Source organism: Chlamydomonas reinhardtii, chromosome 2 (genome assembly GCF_000002595.2).
Source record: "Chlamydomonas reinhardtii strain CC-503 cw92 mt+ chromosome 2, whole genome shotgun sequence".
NCBI lineage: Eukaryota > Viridiplantae > Chlorophyta > Chlorophyceae > Chlamydomonadales > Chlamydomonadaceae > Chlamydomonas > Chlamydomonas reinhardtii.
This window is the reverse complement of record NC_057005.1, coordinates 7,544,855-7,559,731: the sequence shown is the minus strand read 5'-3', so window position 1 is coordinate 7,559,731 and position 14,877 is coordinate 7,544,855. Positions and strand designations below refer to the sequence as shown.

The 14,877-nt window shown below is 65.1% G+C and overlaps 5 protein-coding genes across 5 annotated transcripts in view; all 5 read left to right on the top strand.

Annotated features, from left to right (window-relative positions):
• The first annotated feature begins 226 nt into the window (after nucleotides 1-226).
• Nucleotides 227-2,752, top strand: CHLRE_02g143850v5 (uncharacterized protein). The gene is made up of 6 exons (XM_043060257.1): nucleotides 227-319; nucleotides 387-698; nucleotides 847-1,014; nucleotides 1,224-1,360; nucleotides 1,732-1,863; nucleotides 2,036-2,752. The coding sequence occupies exons 1-6, from the start codon at nucleotides 263-265 to the stop codon at nucleotides 2,313-2,315; spliced, it is 1,086 nt and encodes a 361-aa protein (XP_042927774.1). The 5' UTR covers nucleotides 227-262; the 3' UTR covers nucleotides 2,316-2,752.
• Nucleotides 2,753-2,806: 54 nt separating this feature from the next.
• CHLRE_02g143858v5 (uncharacterized protein) lies at nucleotides 2,807-3,652 on the top strand. The gene is made up of 3 exons (XM_043060258.1): nucleotides 2,807-2,981; nucleotides 3,159-3,272; nucleotides 3,393-3,652. Exons 1-2 carry the CDS (start codon nucleotides 2,903-2,905, stop codon nucleotides 3,260-3,262), a joined length of 183 nt encoding a protein of 60 aa, XP_042927773.1. The 5' UTR covers nucleotides 2,807-2,902; the 3' UTR covers nucleotides 3,263-3,272; nucleotides 3,393-3,652.
• A 64-nt stretch (nucleotides 3,653-3,716) lies between these two features.
• Nucleotides 3,717-6,767, top strand: CHLRE_02g143861v5 (uncharacterized protein). Its single transcript, XM_043060259.1, has 8 exons — nucleotides 3,717-4,119; nucleotides 4,205-4,259; nucleotides 4,419-4,485; nucleotides 4,656-4,907; nucleotides 5,060-5,284; nucleotides 5,512-5,710; nucleotides 6,051-6,143; nucleotides 6,405-6,767. The coding sequence occupies exons 1-8, from the start codon at nucleotides 3,819-3,821 to the stop codon at nucleotides 6,491-6,493; spliced, it is 1,281 nt and encodes a 426-aa protein (XP_042927772.1). The 5' UTR covers nucleotides 3,717-3,818; the 3' UTR covers nucleotides 6,494-6,767.
• Nucleotides 6,768-8,996: 2,229 nt separating this feature from the next.
• Nucleotides 8,997-13,294, top strand: CHLRE_02g143900v5 (uncharacterized protein). The gene is made up of 9 exons (XM_043060260.1): nucleotides 8,997-9,402; nucleotides 9,617-9,844; nucleotides 10,006-10,060; nucleotides 10,258-10,324; nucleotides 10,759-10,962; nucleotides 11,267-11,491; nucleotides 11,807-11,981; nucleotides 12,227-12,316; nucleotides 12,639-13,294. Exons 1-9 carry the CDS (start codon nucleotides 9,234-9,236, stop codon nucleotides 12,734-12,736), a joined length of 1,311 nt encoding a protein of 436 aa, XP_042927771.1. The 5' UTR covers nucleotides 8,997-9,233; the 3' UTR covers nucleotides 12,737-13,294.
• A 382-nt stretch (nucleotides 13,295-13,676) lies between these two features.
• CHLRE_02g144010v5 (uncharacterized protein) overlaps nucleotides 13,677-14,877 on the top strand; it is a 5,748-nt gene continuing 4,547 nt past the window's right edge. The window contains exons 1-3 of the mRNA XM_043060272.1: nucleotides 13,677-14,096; nucleotides 14,326-14,380; nucleotides 14,548-14,626. Coding sequence (XP_042927770.1) covers nucleotides 13,787-14,096; nucleotides 14,326-14,380; nucleotides 14,548-14,626 — 444 coding nt within the window. The 5' untranslated portion in view covers nucleotides 13,677-13,786. The remainder of the gene's footprint in view (nucleotides 14,097-14,325; nucleotides 14,381-14,547; nucleotides 14,627-14,877) is intronic.

Below are 14,877 nucleotides of genomic sequence, written 5' to 3'. Positions count from 1 at the left end.
ACTAGCGTGCCGGCCAGGTTAGGGTATCGCGCAGGGGTGCGCCGACCCCTCCCAAGACCCACCGAGTCTCGTCACAATCGCCCGTGAGCCCAATGCATGCGGGGCGATTGATGCCAAGCCCTTCCCTTCTGATGGTGCCTGGCGTCGCCCCATGGCTTAGACTGCAAGTGTGCCGACACGGATTGGTGACGGGCCTAGGCTCCGGTTCTGCAAATGTACCACTATACCTGTTTTATCTTTCAGCTCATGTAAACCAAGCAACATGGCTCTGTCGCCCACGCGCTCCAAGGCACTGGTTGACACTTCTGCGACTTCCCAGGCGCGTCCCCTTGCAAGAGCTGAAATGAAAAGAGCCATTACTACGTGTATTCATTTTGCTCTTACAGGAAGTTGCGGCCCTCTATGTTAGCGTGCTTCCAAACTTGGAAGCGTCAAAGGCGCGGGTCAAGGTCGCGCTCAAGTCGTTCGTGGACGCCAACGACAATCCCAGCACCAGCTCAAACTACTCCAGTAGAGAGGAGGATCCCGTGCATGTCTTCCTGGACATGCTGCCGCACGCGCGGCGCGACGCCATGTGGACCGTGCTCATCCTGCGTGCCCTCAAAATCCTCTCGCGCAAGCAGCCCAACCGGCTTCGCTTCGGCCCAAACGGGCTCAAAGCAATTGTCGAGGCGATCATCAGCCCCCTAAACAACAAGGTCGGGCCGGGGCGTCCAGGCAAGGGGACGGGGGCCACCCAGGGACGGGGGTTACGGGGGGGGGGGCGACAACGCATGCCTGGCCCTGTCCCAGTGCGCCCCCCCAGAGGCGTCCTCGCAACGTGTGCCCCCCGCCCTGTCTCGCCAGGTGGCTGCGGAGGGCGCCAACGTGCTCCTGAACGCCTGCTACGAGCCGGTCAACGTGGAGGCGCTGCTGAGCGGCCCGGGCGTGAGCCAGCTGCTGCTGTTCCTGATGGAGGACGACCAGGAGGTGGCGGCCAACGCGGCGGGCGCCATACAGAGCATCTGCTTCCAGGTGGGCGGGCTAGGGAGAAATGGGCTAGGGAGGATAGCTAAGGAGGGAGGGTATTCGGGGCGCTGTTATGGAAAGCGGGACAAACCCGGTTATGGCTGTTCGGACTGGTCTGCTGGTACGGCGACACCGCTTCTTTGGCCGCAAGCATGCTCCATCACACCGCACGCACACGCATAACCGTGCAGACACGCGCCCCCCCCCCCATGCAGGAGGCGGGCCGGCGCCACGTGTACGCGCAGGGCGGTGTGGCGGCGCTGACGGGGCTGCTGGGGGCCTCCAACCCGCGCGTGGCCAGCCGGGCGGTGGGTGCCATCCACAACCTGTCCTCACACGCAGAGGTCATCAAGTGGGTGTTGTGTGCGGGGCGGTGGGGGCGGGCGGGTGGAGGTGGGTGGAGGTGGGGTGAGGGAAGGGCTGAGAGGGCTGACGGGGGTTAAGGAATCAGACGCAATGCGGTGGGATTTTGGTTGCAACTGTGAGCGGCGGTGGTTGGGTGCGGGGGAATGAATAGGAGTGTGGGCGGAGGCGCGTCGGGCAGTACCGCATGCGTAAAGTTGGTCGCAGATAACCAGCCAGCCAGCTAGGTGCCCCGCCGCTGATTCCTTCCTTCCTCCGGCTGCCCCCGCCCCCGATGTTCCGCAAGATGGTCTACAGTCTACCACTTAACTAATCATGAATGTAATTCCCGGTGCCTCCCGCCTCGCTGCCCTGCCCCAGGGACATCCGGCGCCACGGCGGGCTGCCCACGCTGGTGTCTCTGCTGTCCGACCCCTCGCTCACCGTGTCGGGCAGTGCGGCGGGCGCGCTGCAGAACGTGTCGCGCGAGGTCGCCAGTAGGCTGGTCATACGGTGAGGGTGGGGGTGGGTGGGGGCCAAGAGGCGGTGAGGGAGGGGGCTGTGCATCTCACATCGCGATGCCATCTGGGCCCATCTACGACGCCAGCCCGTGTTGGGCACGGGTGAAGAACAGCCCCTCCCTCCCTGCCCATTCATTGTCTCCCCTGCTCCCCACGCCCCGCAGCGAGCTGAGCGCCGTGCCGCCGCTGGCGCGGCTGCTGTCGGCGCCGGACGTGCAGGCGCAGGTGTGCGCCTCGGGCGCGCTGCTCAACATCGTGGGGCCGGACCTGGACCGGCGCGAGACCGCCGACCCGCGCCGCGCCGCCGCGCTGCTGGCAGACAGCAGCCGGCCCAGCCAGCGGCGCAGCCTGGGGCGGCTGATGGCGCTGGCAATGGCCGCCGCCGCCATCTACGACTGCGTGTACGAGCAGGCGCCGCCGCTGCCGCCGCTACCGGAGAGCTGATGAGGAGGGGGATAAGGAGAAGTCGCGGCGGTATGTGGCTGTGCGCACCGTGCGGGCTGCGTCGCTGGAGCCGTGCCGCAGCATGTAGGCCGCACGGGCGTGCGTGCGGGGGCCGAAGGCGCCTGTGTGCACACGGGGTGCGGCGGCGAAGGGGCGCCTGCTGGCTGGTGACCGCGCCCCAGCAGGCGCTGCACACTGGGGAGGCGGGCGGTGGCCTCGCCGGCCCCGGCCCCCACCGGTGAGGCCGCTGCAGCGGGGCGCTGCCTTGCAAGCACCAGGGCCCCATGCGCCCTGCACATCAGCCCCCCTCTGCAGCGGCGGCAGCCACTACGGCAGCAGCAGCTGCTGTGTTGCTGTGGTGGGGCCACACAGCGCGTCCGTCCGGGCCGCTGTGCGGTCGGTGGTCATGTGGAGGTGGCGGGTCAGCCCCGCAGCGCAGCGCATCCACCACTCCCACAAGGCCAGACGGCTGCGGAAGCATATGTGCGCGCGTATGTGAACGTGCGGGTGCGCGTGCGGGTGTGCGCGCGTTGCGCCGCCTGTGGCCACGTGTGCAGCTATACCTTGCCGCACTGCAGCCACGCGCAATGCTGCGTGGCTCCTTGCCGCCGCTGCCATCAAAGGACGTGTGTCGATCCCCTCGCAGCCCCAGCCGTCGCTCCAAAGGTAAGGGCCGGAACTGTGGTGGGAAGGGGGCTGGGCACGCCGCGGCACTGCCTTGTGGGCCCAGGCTATCGAGAGCACAGCATCGAGCTCGAAGCTGCTGGCAGTCACCGGACAAACCTTGATGTTACAAGTTCGCTGTGCAGTAACCTACAGTTCTTCCGCTCCATTGCCCTGCAGGCAAAGGCGCCGGCGGCGGGGAGCCCGGCGAGGGCTACGAGTGCGTCGGAGCCTGGCGCTACGAGGCGGAGCGCCGACCACACTGGCACCGGCACATGCACTAGTGTGCCCCAGGTGCGTGTTCCGTTCAGTCGGGGACTTCGGCTGCCTGGCTGCCTCCTTTCCCCCACGCCCCTCCCCACGCCTGCGCGTCTGGCCGCTGACGAACTGCGTGCGCGTTGTCGCCGTCTGCAGGGCTGCGGCACGTGTGTCCCGATGCTGCACTGGCGCCCTCCAGCGCACACACAAAACACACATGCACGCGGAATGGCGTACAGCGCGCGGGATTCAGCAGCGGCTGAGGTGGGGCTAGCTGGTAGCAGCGGGCCAGACTCCGTATGAGCCAAGCAGCAGAGCGAGTGTCTTGCTTGCGCGGCTGCGGCTTGCGGTTGTAGTAAAGGTGCTGTCGGCAGGGCGGCGAGGCAGGCGGCGGGGGTATTTTGGCCAGAACTGCGGGGCGGGCGGGCTGTACGGCAGAGCCAGTTCGCCGTCCTAGGTTTCGAATGCCTTGAGCCCCGGGACTCGCGCCCACGAGCCGCGACCGCGCTATTTTGTACCGCTTTATATCAACAGACAAGCTTATAAGGCGAGTCGCGACAAGTTTGGATTGTTTTCTTGATCATGGCTCCGCACAGTCATTGCAAGGTTTCGTATGTGCGGTGGCCTAACGCTGGTTACTCGCGGAGGTGCTGCTACGTCGCGCTGCTGCTCATCGGGGCGGCGGCGACCGGCGTGGCCTCCCGCCGCGGCGGCAGCGGCCCACTCCTGCCCAGTCACCCGCACCGCAGCAGGCGAGCTCTGCAGGAATCTGCTCCTGCTGCTGCTGCTGCTGCTGCTCCCGCTCCTGCTGCTGCCGACACGGGCCAAGACGGGCACCAGGAGGTGGTGCTGGCGGTGTTTGGCGACTCGCTCTCCGACACGGGTGGGTGAAGTGCAGGCGGGCAGCGTGCGAGAAACCGCGCTGCCGTATATTCTTGCTCAACTCCCCACCTCCCCGCCCGCGGCAGGCAACACCTTCCGCGCGGCGGGTGTGCCGCAGGCCGACCTCTACTACCAGGGCAGGTGTGTGCATGTGTGTATGGGGAAGGGGGGGCCTAGAGATAGGGGGCGGTGCTGGGGGTTGATTGTGCGCAACCACGAACAGTCTGTGACCGCGGGTCGCAAGCTAAAGGTGGTCACAGCACACACGAACACACATGTCTAACACGCACACGTGTGCAGGTACTCCAACGGCCCCATCTGGGTCGACTACCTGGCTGCCGAAGTCGCCAACACCACACAGCTCACAGTGAGCAGTAGGGTGGCTAGGCCGTGCTTACGGATGGTAGCCGCGCGTGCATGCATGGGCTCAGGGCTTGACACCACCACCACCAGCCCTAGAGCACGTTGCTTTGGCCTAACTCTTACCAGTGCTCCACACAAAGGCTGCTGCGCCTGCCGCACCTGCTGCCCCCGCAGGTGTGGAACTATGCGTACGGCGGCGCCGTCGCATGCCCCGACACTACTGCCGGGGGCGGCGGCGGCCTGTCCGGCCGGTACCCCTTCATCCGCGACCTGCCGGCGCAGACCGAGCTGTTCCTGAACCAGACGGCGGCGGAGCAGCGGCGGTGGCAGCAGGGGCAGCAAGCGGAGGCCGGAGGCGGAGGAGGCGGCGGCGCCCGGAGGCGGCTGCTGGTGCCGATTAACTGGATAGGCAACGACGACGTGCGGGTGAGTGGGTGAGAAGGCCGTGGGGCCGCCTGCTAACGGTGGGGCTCTATGGGGGCAAGTCCAGGACTTTGCGGACTTGATCGCCGCCGGTGCGCACGCGCCCCCGCGCACCTGTGCCCCTGATCCTTACTCGCCACCCCCTCCCCACGCAGCTCTTCATGCGGGCTGCCATCATAGCCGGCAGCCCCCCCGACTCCCGCGCCCTCACCTCCCTGGCCCTCGCCATCACCTCCTGCCGCCTGGCCTGGGCGCAGCAGCTGCTGGCGGCGGGCGAGGCGGTGTGGGGGCAGCAGCGGGGGCCGCAGCGGGTGCTGGTGCTGCTTCCGCTGATGCAGCTTGACCTGCTGCCGGAGACGCCCGAGCCGCTCCGGCTGCAGGTGAGGCCACAGGAGGGGCGGTGTGCGTGAAGGGAGTTGGCGGGGCAGGAGCCGTGCCATGCCGGCGTTCACCGTCTTGCCCAACGCTGGGCGTGTGTGTTTGTGAGGCGGCATCCTACCCCTTGTCGTCGACACAACAAGCCACACCAATCAGGCGCTTCGCCTCGCCCGCAACCCCCACCTACCTCGCACCTGCCCCCTACTTCACACCTGCCCTCACCTCGTAGCTGCGGCAGATTGTCGCGGTGCTCAACGCGGTGCTCAACGGTTCGGTGGCGGCGCTGCAGCAGGACCTGGATGCCGCCGCGGGTGCCGGTGCTGGCGGCGGTGCTGGCGGCGGCGGCGGCGGCGGCGCGCGGCTGCTGGTGCTGCCGGAGGAAATGGAGTCGCTGATACAGTCGATGCGCCCGCCCTTCAACAGCTCGGGTGGGTGGGTGGACGGGTGGGAAGGTGGGCGTTCAGGCAGACGGGGGGTTGTAGATACCAGCCCAAACTAAACCAACCGGGCGTGGGACAGTTGGGGCGCCACGTACCTGCTGGCGGTCCGGCGGCCTGCGGCCTTGCGCTCCTTGCTGGTACCATTGCCTCGCCCCACCCTGTGCGCCCGGTTGAGGACCAGCAGCCCCGCGCCACCGCCTGTGTGCCATGTGACGCGACACGACTGACTGCTGCTGACCCACACACACACACAGCTAAACTTAACAGCACACACACATGGCTCCTCCCCTCCCGCTCCGCTCCGCTGCACTCCTGCGCTGCCGCGCAGGCCCCTGCTTCAACCACCCACTGGACGGCCTGCAGCCCGTGGCGGTGGCGGACGTGCGGCCCTGCGCCGACCCCAACAACCACGCCTTCTACGGTGGGTGCGCTCTCTGAGGGCGTATTGGTCGCACTGCCTGCCGGTGCCCGCATTGTACAAGGGCATGGAGGCGGGATGGGCAGGTGTAGGGGCGCACAGTGCGTGCGTGCACACGTGTGTGGATTGGCACCGAGCGAGGTCTCCCGGGTGTCGGGACCGTATGCAGGCGGGGGACCAGCACCGACTGCACCAGCCTGGGGACCTGGAGCCCCCTCCCCCCACCAACCCCAATCCCGCACCCGCAACCTTGCGCCCGCACAGACCAGCTGCACCCCAGCACGCGTGTGCATGAGGCACTGGCGCTGAGGCAGGTGCTGCCGGCGCTGCGGCGGGCGGGGCTGCCGCTGTAGCTGGGCCGGAGGGACTGTATGTCCCCGCCGCCGGCCCCCGCCAACCGCCGCGCTTGCCTCTTCGCTTAGCCATGGGACCATGCTGTTTTCTGTTCTGCAGCTATTGTGGATTGTGCTTTTGAGTGTACGGTACGTGTGAAGTTGATGGCGCCTGAAAGCTTTTCGAGGCTGGTCCACTGGATGTGAACAGTCTGTCGCGCCTGACTGCGGGCGGTACGATTCATGGGCGAGTTTGGCTGTCGGCCAAATAACTCTGCTGTAAGCATATCAATCCATGTCCGTGCCACGACCTCCACTCCGTTATCACAATGCCTCACAACGCATCGCTTCGGAGCGCCTGTGCAGCAGTCCTGCTAGTGCGAGTGCTGCTCGCAGCGGCCGCCGCAGCTGCAGCTCGCGAGCCGTCGTTCGGGCGGCAGGCGCGAGGCAAGGCCGCCGCTGCAGTAGTACTGCTGCGTCTGATGTTGCCGCTGCTGCTGTGGACAGCGGGCCCCCATTGGTGCTGGCGGACTTCGGGCACTCGCTCTAGGACACTACTGGTGAGTTGCAGGCGGGCGGGTAGCATGCCGAAACCGTGCTTACGCCTTCCGTTACCATATCTCTCAATGTCCCTCCCCCGCGGCAGGCAACACCTTCCGCGCGGCGGGTGCGCCGCAGGCCGACCTCTACTACCAGGGCAGGTGCGGGCGGGGGGGAAAAGGGCGCGTGTGTTTTATGCGTGTGCGCGCATCCGCAGCCTGTGACTGTGGGTCGCGCCCTGGGGGCTGCTGACAGTGGTCACAGTACACACACACACACACACACACACACACACACACACACACACACACACAAACACACACACACACACACACACACACAAACACACACGTCCGGCGTCGGTATTTGTTGGTAACTGCGCGCGCGTGTATGGCGGAATTTTGTTCCGTTTGATTCTTTGTTTAACACACGTATGGCCCTCCCTTGTGCTCTCTACCACATGTATCGTCCCGCACACACCTGCACGGGCATTCCAACGGCGCCATCTGGGTCGACCACCAGGCTGCCGCCGTCGCCAGCACTACACAGTGAACTGCGAGTAGTATGTAGGCAGACGATGGCTTGGGCGGCTGCAGGCGGGCGCGTCTGTCGCAACTGCAACGGCGCGTGGCGAGCACGTGCACGTGCACACACACATGTGGTGCGTGTGTATGCACGTTGTGGGTCGTAGGTCGTGGCGCCGCCCCGCACCCGCCTACGTGGGGACGGAGCAAGTGCGGGCTCACGGTCCGTGTGGAACACACATACACACCAGCACCCACGTCGGTCGCGCACACCTCGATTGCTTGTTCCGCGATAGGTTCACCCGCTGCTGTGCCCTTCCATGCGGTGACGACACGTCCAGCTGCCCTTTTCACCATCCCGTGTGTGGCGTATTTACTAATTGCTATTCCCTATTGTAGAAACTTCAAACTTTCCCCTTCGCACCCTTGTAGCCGTAGCACAGGCCAAACAATTCTGAAGTCCGCCCAACCTTGCCCGTGTTAGGGGTGTGGGCCGGCTCCCACACCCCTAACGCTTCATAATGGTTCAGAAAACTAGCACCCGTAAGGTGTCGCTGCGGTGGTGGCACCGCGCCTACCGGCGGCAACAGCAGCGGCCACGGCGTTGGGCCCGGTGGTGGCGGCGGCACGGGCGGCCCTGGGCCCAGCGGCAGTGGCGGCGCGCATGTTCGGAGCAGAGGGGGCGGGCAAGGCCACGTGGAGGAGGACAGCGCGGCGCCGCCTTCAAAGCGGCGCCGGCGCGCAGGTTGAGACCTGCCGGTGTTGTCTGGTTAGCGACCTGTGCTGACGAGGATGGCGTAGCGGGCAGTCAGCTGCAGCGGCAAGGGTGTTGAGAGGTTTTCCTTGCTGTCTGGTTGGCCTGCTGCCTGCTGCACTAGTGCTTGATAGCTGGGCGCGACTGGGCACATATGGCGGGCGGTGCCTGTACAAACCGACCCCGGCTATGTCCGGGAGATGAGGCTAGTATCGGAACCTTCGGCCTCAGACGGAGGACGTGGCGTGGGCTCAGCCCACTTTTCCCTTGCGAGGGAGAGCCACCTTTTCTTGTCACCATCCCGTGTGTGGCCACAGGGACCCACCCACGCACCCACGCACCTACCCATGCAGCCACGCAGAGCCGTGCTTCGCCCACCCGGTGCTCGCTCTGGAGGAGGTGGTGCCCGGCACTGTGCCCTGCACCGGCCCCGACACCCGCGCCTTCTACGGTGCGTAGCTGCCTGCCTTGCATGCGCGTGGGCTACGGTTGTTAGGGGGGGGGGTGGGTGGGTGGGTGGGTGTGCGCGCGCGCGCGGGGTGTGCTGCCGGTACTGGGGCGGGCGGGGCTGACGCTCCAGGTATCACTGGTGTCACAGAACCTCACAGGCTTACGCGCTTGGACGGCCGGGGCGGGCGGCTAGCTGCCGGGGCCGCGGCGGGCTGATTGAGACTGACTGGTGGTCTCCCGCCAACTGCCGTCTCCGATTTTCGCAGTGGACCAAGTTCGCAGTGGACCAAGTGTTCGTGCTTTTGTTCTATGAGCGTTGTGTGGGAAGGCCGATATTGTTATAGTTTTTGAGGCTGCGCTGGATACGCGTGGGCAAATGTGCGCAGCCGGGCCTAACACGTCGACACAAAATCAATTATTCCAACGATGCATGCCGTGAAACTGGGGATCTATATAAAATCGGTTTTCTCACACCGTCTTTACTGTTAACACGATGGCACACAACGCATCGCTTCGGAGCGCTTGCGCAGTCCTGCTAGTGCTGCTCGCAGCGGCCGGCGCTGCGGCAGCTCGCGAGTTCGGGCCCAAGGCTGCTGCGACGAATGGTGGTGGTGGTGCTGCTGTGGTGCTGGAGGTCTTCGAGGACTCGCTGCCAGACACTGGTGCGTTGATGGCAACGATGTTAGTTGATCGCAGACAATTTGCTGATGTTTGGGTTCTGGCCTTTGCAAGGGCGACGTGGTGAGCCACCCGTTCGGCTTACTACGCAAACAGCGGCTAGCGACCCGCATTAATTTCGCTTGTCAACCGCTGTTCGTGCCCGGAACTCAGCCGTTAAGCACACCTTGTCTCCACATGCAACCGTATGCAACGCAGGCAACACAGGACGCCGGCAGCTCACAGGCAGCAGGCACCCGCCCCTGCGCGCCATCATTCCTCCCCCCGGCAAGAACGTACCGCGTGTGAGGCGCGCGCCCCCGCCACATCGCCACCCGCCAGCGAGCGGTGGTGGCTTGAAGCGGCCGCCGCCTGCTGCTGCATCCGGCGGCGACACGCGCGAGCGTATTGATCTGGTTGTGTTTGGCGACTCCCTCTCCGACACGGGTGGGTGCAGCGGGTGGGTGGGTGGGTGGGTGGGTGGGTGGGTGAAGGGGCGTGCAGTGCCTGCTAGCTGCCCCTGCGCTTCCGCCGCCGTTGCGGCTGTCAGCTCTTGTATGATCGCCTCCTTCATGCTTCAACTCCGATCCCCGTCTCCCCCGCGGCAGGCAACACCTTCCGCGCGGTGGGTGTGCCGCAGGCCGACCTCTACTACCAGGGCAGGTGCGTGCATGAGAGGGGGGAGGGCTAGAGATACGGTAGGGGGGGGCGGTGGCGGGGTTTGATTGTGCGCAACCACGCACAGTCTGTGACCGCGGGTCGCAACCTAGGGGCTGCTGAAGGTAGTCACAGCACATACACACGCACACGGCGGCCACACATGGCGCACACGCACGCATACCGTACACGCACGTGTGCAGGTACTCCAACGGCCCCATCTGGGTCGACTACCTGGCTGCCGCAGTCGCCAACACCACTCAGCTCACAGTGAGTAGTAAATTGCTAGGCCGTGCTTGAGCTAGGCAGGCAATGTTTGGGGCTTGAAGCGGTTAGGGCATGCCTGCTGTGAGAGCTGCTGGCGGCGGTAGGTCCGCCGGCGGCGGAAGGTGGATGTGGGGTGGTTTGGAAGGACCGCACTACAGCGGCTGCTCATCACACAGCAGCAGCAGCAGCAGCAGCGGCAGCAGCGGCGGCAGCAGCGGGCAGGTAGTGAGGGAACCAGTAGATAGGGTGGCCTTAGGTGCACGCACGAAATTGCCCCGTGCCAGCGCCTGCGTCTGAGCTGTATGTATGGCGGTGGGGGCGCAGGCGCTTGCTTGTGCTCACACACGCACGCACTCTCACACAACACGTTGCAAACCCTACCTTGTGCTCTTCTGCTGAATATAACACACCTACAAACACACACGCACACAACCCAGGTCCTGAACTACGCCCACGGCGGCGCCGCGGCCTGCCCCGAGAACAGCGTGGCGACGCAGATCCGCTTCATCCGCGACCTGCCGGCGCAGACGTCGGCCTTCATTGCCAACATCAGCAGCGCGCCCCAGCAGCAGAGCCAGCAGGGCGGCGGCGGCGGCCGGCGCCTGCTGCCGATCAACTTCATCGGCAACAACGACGTGCGGGTGAGTGGGTGGGAAGGCCATATGCGTGGGGCGTGACGTGGCTCGCTGGACATATGCATGGCTGCTGCATGGTGCGGCTGCTTGCGGGTGCGGGGAGCTGCTGCTCGCTAGCTCGCTCAAGTGCTGGCGCTGTCGCTGCTGGCGCTGCTAGTGCACGAGGGGCGCTGGCGCTGCTGGCGCTGCTAGTGCACGAGGGGCGCTGGCGCTGCTGGCGCTGCTAGTGCACGACTGGCCACCTATCTACAACACAACACAACACGCTTACCCTCCGTTCACGTACGCCCACTTGCGCACTTGCTTGTAGAATGTCCTGTCGGCCGGCATCAGCGGCGGCGTCTATCCCACCGAGCAATCCATCGGCGCCCTGGCCCTCGCCATCACCTCCTGCCGCCTGACCTGGGCGAAGCAGCTGCTGGCGGCGGGCGAGGCTGTGTGGGGGCAACAGCGGGGGCCCGAGCGGGTGCTGGTGCTGCTGCCCCTGGCGCGACTGGACCTCACACCCAGCGTGCCCAAGGAGCTCAAGCCGACGGTGAGGGGGGCAGAGGGGCGTGTGCAGGGGGGCGGGCGGGGTTAGTTATTCCAATCCGAAAGGAACCAGTACCCAGAACCAGCCCACAGAGCGCTGGGGGGGTTCGAGGCGTTGATGGTTTTTGTCCCTCAATCAAGCAAAGCCGTGTGCGCCGTGCAACCCGCCGCCTGGCCGCGCCCACCCACCCAAGTGACCTGCCGGCTGCTGCTGCTACTGCCGGCTGCTGCTGCTACTGCTGCTGCTCTTATTTATCTGCTTTCTGACGTGGCTACCTCGCTCCGGCGCTATACTGGTGCTGCTGCTGCGGCTGCGCAGCTCAAGGCGGTGACTGACGCGATCAACAACTTCCTGACGGCGGCGGTGGCGGCGCTGAATGCGGAGCTGGCGGCGGCGCCGGTCGACAGCGGGAGCCGCGGCGCGCGGCTGCTGGTGCTACCGGACTTCACTGGGGTGGTGGCGGCGACCGTGACGCCGCCCTTCACGAACTTCGGTGTGGACTGGGGAGGGGCTGGTCGTGCGTCGTTAGTTGATGCATGCGAACTATGCGAACGGGCATCGGTCCAGACTGCACAGGCCTCGTTTAACTGTTTGGCTTGAGGCTTTGCCTGTCAAAATAAGCGCATTGTACTTCGCCGCTCACATACAAGCAAGCAAGCTAGTTGATGTCACACTCGCGACCGACCCATGTATGTTCCACAACCCACCGTTGCGCGTCTCACCCACGCACCCCCGCAGACGAGGCTTGCTTCTTCCACCCCGCGTACGTGCTGGACGTGGTTCCCGGCATTGTGCCCTGCACCGATCCCGACACCCACGTCTTCTACGGTGCGTGTGTGCACATGTGTGTGTATGTGTGTGTGTGTGTGTGTGTGTGTGTGTGTGTGTGTGTGTGTGTGTGTGTGTGTGTGTGTGTGTGTGTGTGTGTGTGTGTGTGTGTGTGTGTGTGCACACAGCAGGCATGTGCGTGCAGCAGGTGCAGGTGCACTAGGTGCACATGCGGGCACTTGCATGTGCGTGGCTGTCATCGGGTCCCGCGCTCGTTCGCTGCCCTGCTGCTGTGTCGACACAACTCAACACGCCTGATCAGGAACCCCTGGCCTTTGCCCACACGCCCTCCACCTCCCGCCGTGTTCATACACGCGTGCAGACCAGCTGCACCCCACGACGCGCCTACAAAAGGCGTTCGCCCTTAGTGGAGTGCTGCCAGCGCTTCAGCAGGCGGGGCTGCTGCCGGCGGCCGCCTAGCCGCCGCCCACCGCTGTCGCCTCACCGCCGCACGATGTATGACGGCGGTGCTGGGGCACTAGCTAGCGGTCATGCATGGCAGTGGTGCTGCCGGGACTCGTACGCCGGATGTTTGGTGGCTTGGGGCACGCCGATCGAGCCCAGGCGTCACTGACTGGGAGATGGCATGGGGTGCGGGGCAGGGGGTAGCGCACCCACGCACGCACGCACGCACTCACCCAGTGGATGCCGTATACCGTATGCACGTGTGGCGCTGTGATCGATCAGACTGCTGGCCATGTGCGCGTGCATGCGGACTTGCTTATGTGCGAGCGTGTCAACGTACGTGTGTATGTGCATATGCGTGCGATGTGTGCGGGCACATGACGGCAGCCCGGGGGATCCAGCATGCACGTAGTGTGCGTGTGTGGGCTGAGATCAAGCGCCAGTTACCGGTACTGCCGTGGCCGTGTTGGGCCAACTTCTGTGAGCACGCATGATCGCACATAGCACATGTAATGGCCCTAATACCATGGGGGCATGTCGCACCCGTGGGGGGCACTGTAACCGTAGGATGGTGGTCCGTCCGTCCGCCGGCAGTCCAACTCACCAGCATCTAAGCCGGTGTTATTCGGTAGCCCGCAGGCCAGGCCGATTACGCACTGGCAGTGCCCCGTACGTAAACTCAAGTGGAAAATGTTCTGGAAACAGTCTCACAATGGGGAACAGTCTGACAGGATAGATGGGCTATCTCATGCGGCGTCGGGCCTGCTGGCCGGCGGCTGCTGGCGGAGGTTGAAGGGCTTGAGATGCCGCCAAGGTTAGTCGGTTGTTGGCGGCGGCGCTCTTGGAAGGGCCGTTCCGCCGTTCGCTGCCCATGCCATATGCCGCCGCTTTGGTGCATCCTAGACCGGTACACGCCCTTCATTCTCGCTCGCAGGTGCGCCCATTCGTTCATTTATCAAGGGGGCCCAGCCAGTCTCGCTAGGTGTCGCCACAACTCGTCACACATTAGACGTATGCACGTTTAACACTGACACACTAACCTTCGCATCCCGGCGATACCGACTCATGTCCCCCGCCCGACGCCAATGCGCCGCCCCCCTTGCGGCAGCGCTGCTGCTGCTGCTGGCGGCCGGCTGCGCCCTGGCCTCCGCCAGCCGCACCGACGACGGATTCAGTGGCAACTATAATAAGAAGGGCGGCAAGAACCCGGGCAGCAGGCGCGCGTCCCCGCCACCAGCCCGACGCCGCTACCCGCCGCCAGTGGGCAGTGGTGGCTTGACGACGTCACGACCGTCGCCTGCTGCCGCACCCGGCGGCGGCGACACGCGCGAGCGTATTGACCTGGTTGTGTTTGGCGACTCCCTCTCCGACACGGGTGGGTGCAGCGGGTGGGTGGGTGGGTGGGTGAGTAAAGTGCGGGCGGGCAGCGGGATGCAAACCGTGCTGCCGTATCGTCTTGCTCAACTTCCCCGCCTCCCCCGCGGCGACGTATTTCCATGATCGTCGGTGCCTGGGCTGGGTGCAATTTTGTTTATCCGGCCGCAACTACATTAGGCACTTGCTTTGCCTTTTTCATGTCCCATATACCGCCTTCCCCGCGGCAGGCAACACCTTCCGCGCGGCGGGTGTGCCTCAGGCCGACCTCTACTACCAGGGCAGGTGCGGGCGGGTGTATGATGGGGAAGGTGGGGGTGGCCTAGAGATACGGTAGGGGGCGGTGGCGGGGTTTGTGCGCATCCACGAACAGTCTGTGATGTGTGAAGATAGCCACACCACACACACACACACACGCATACACACACACACACACACACACACATGTGCAGGTACTCCAACGGCCCCGTCTGGATCGACTACCTGGCTGCCGAAGTCGCCAACAACAACAGCGCCACCACCGTACTCAATGTGCGTGTGTGTGTGTGTGCGTGTGTGTGTGTGGGGTGTGTGTGGGTGTGTATGCGTGTGTGTGTGTGTGTGGTGTGGCTATCTTCACGCATCACAGACTGTTCGTGGATGCGCACAAAGTGTGCCACCGCCCCCTACCGTATCTCTAGGCCACCCGCGCGTGTCCGATCATACACGCGCCCGCACCTGCCCTGGTAGTAGAGGTCGGCCTGAGGCACACCCGCCGCGCGGAAGGTGTTGCCTGCCGCGGG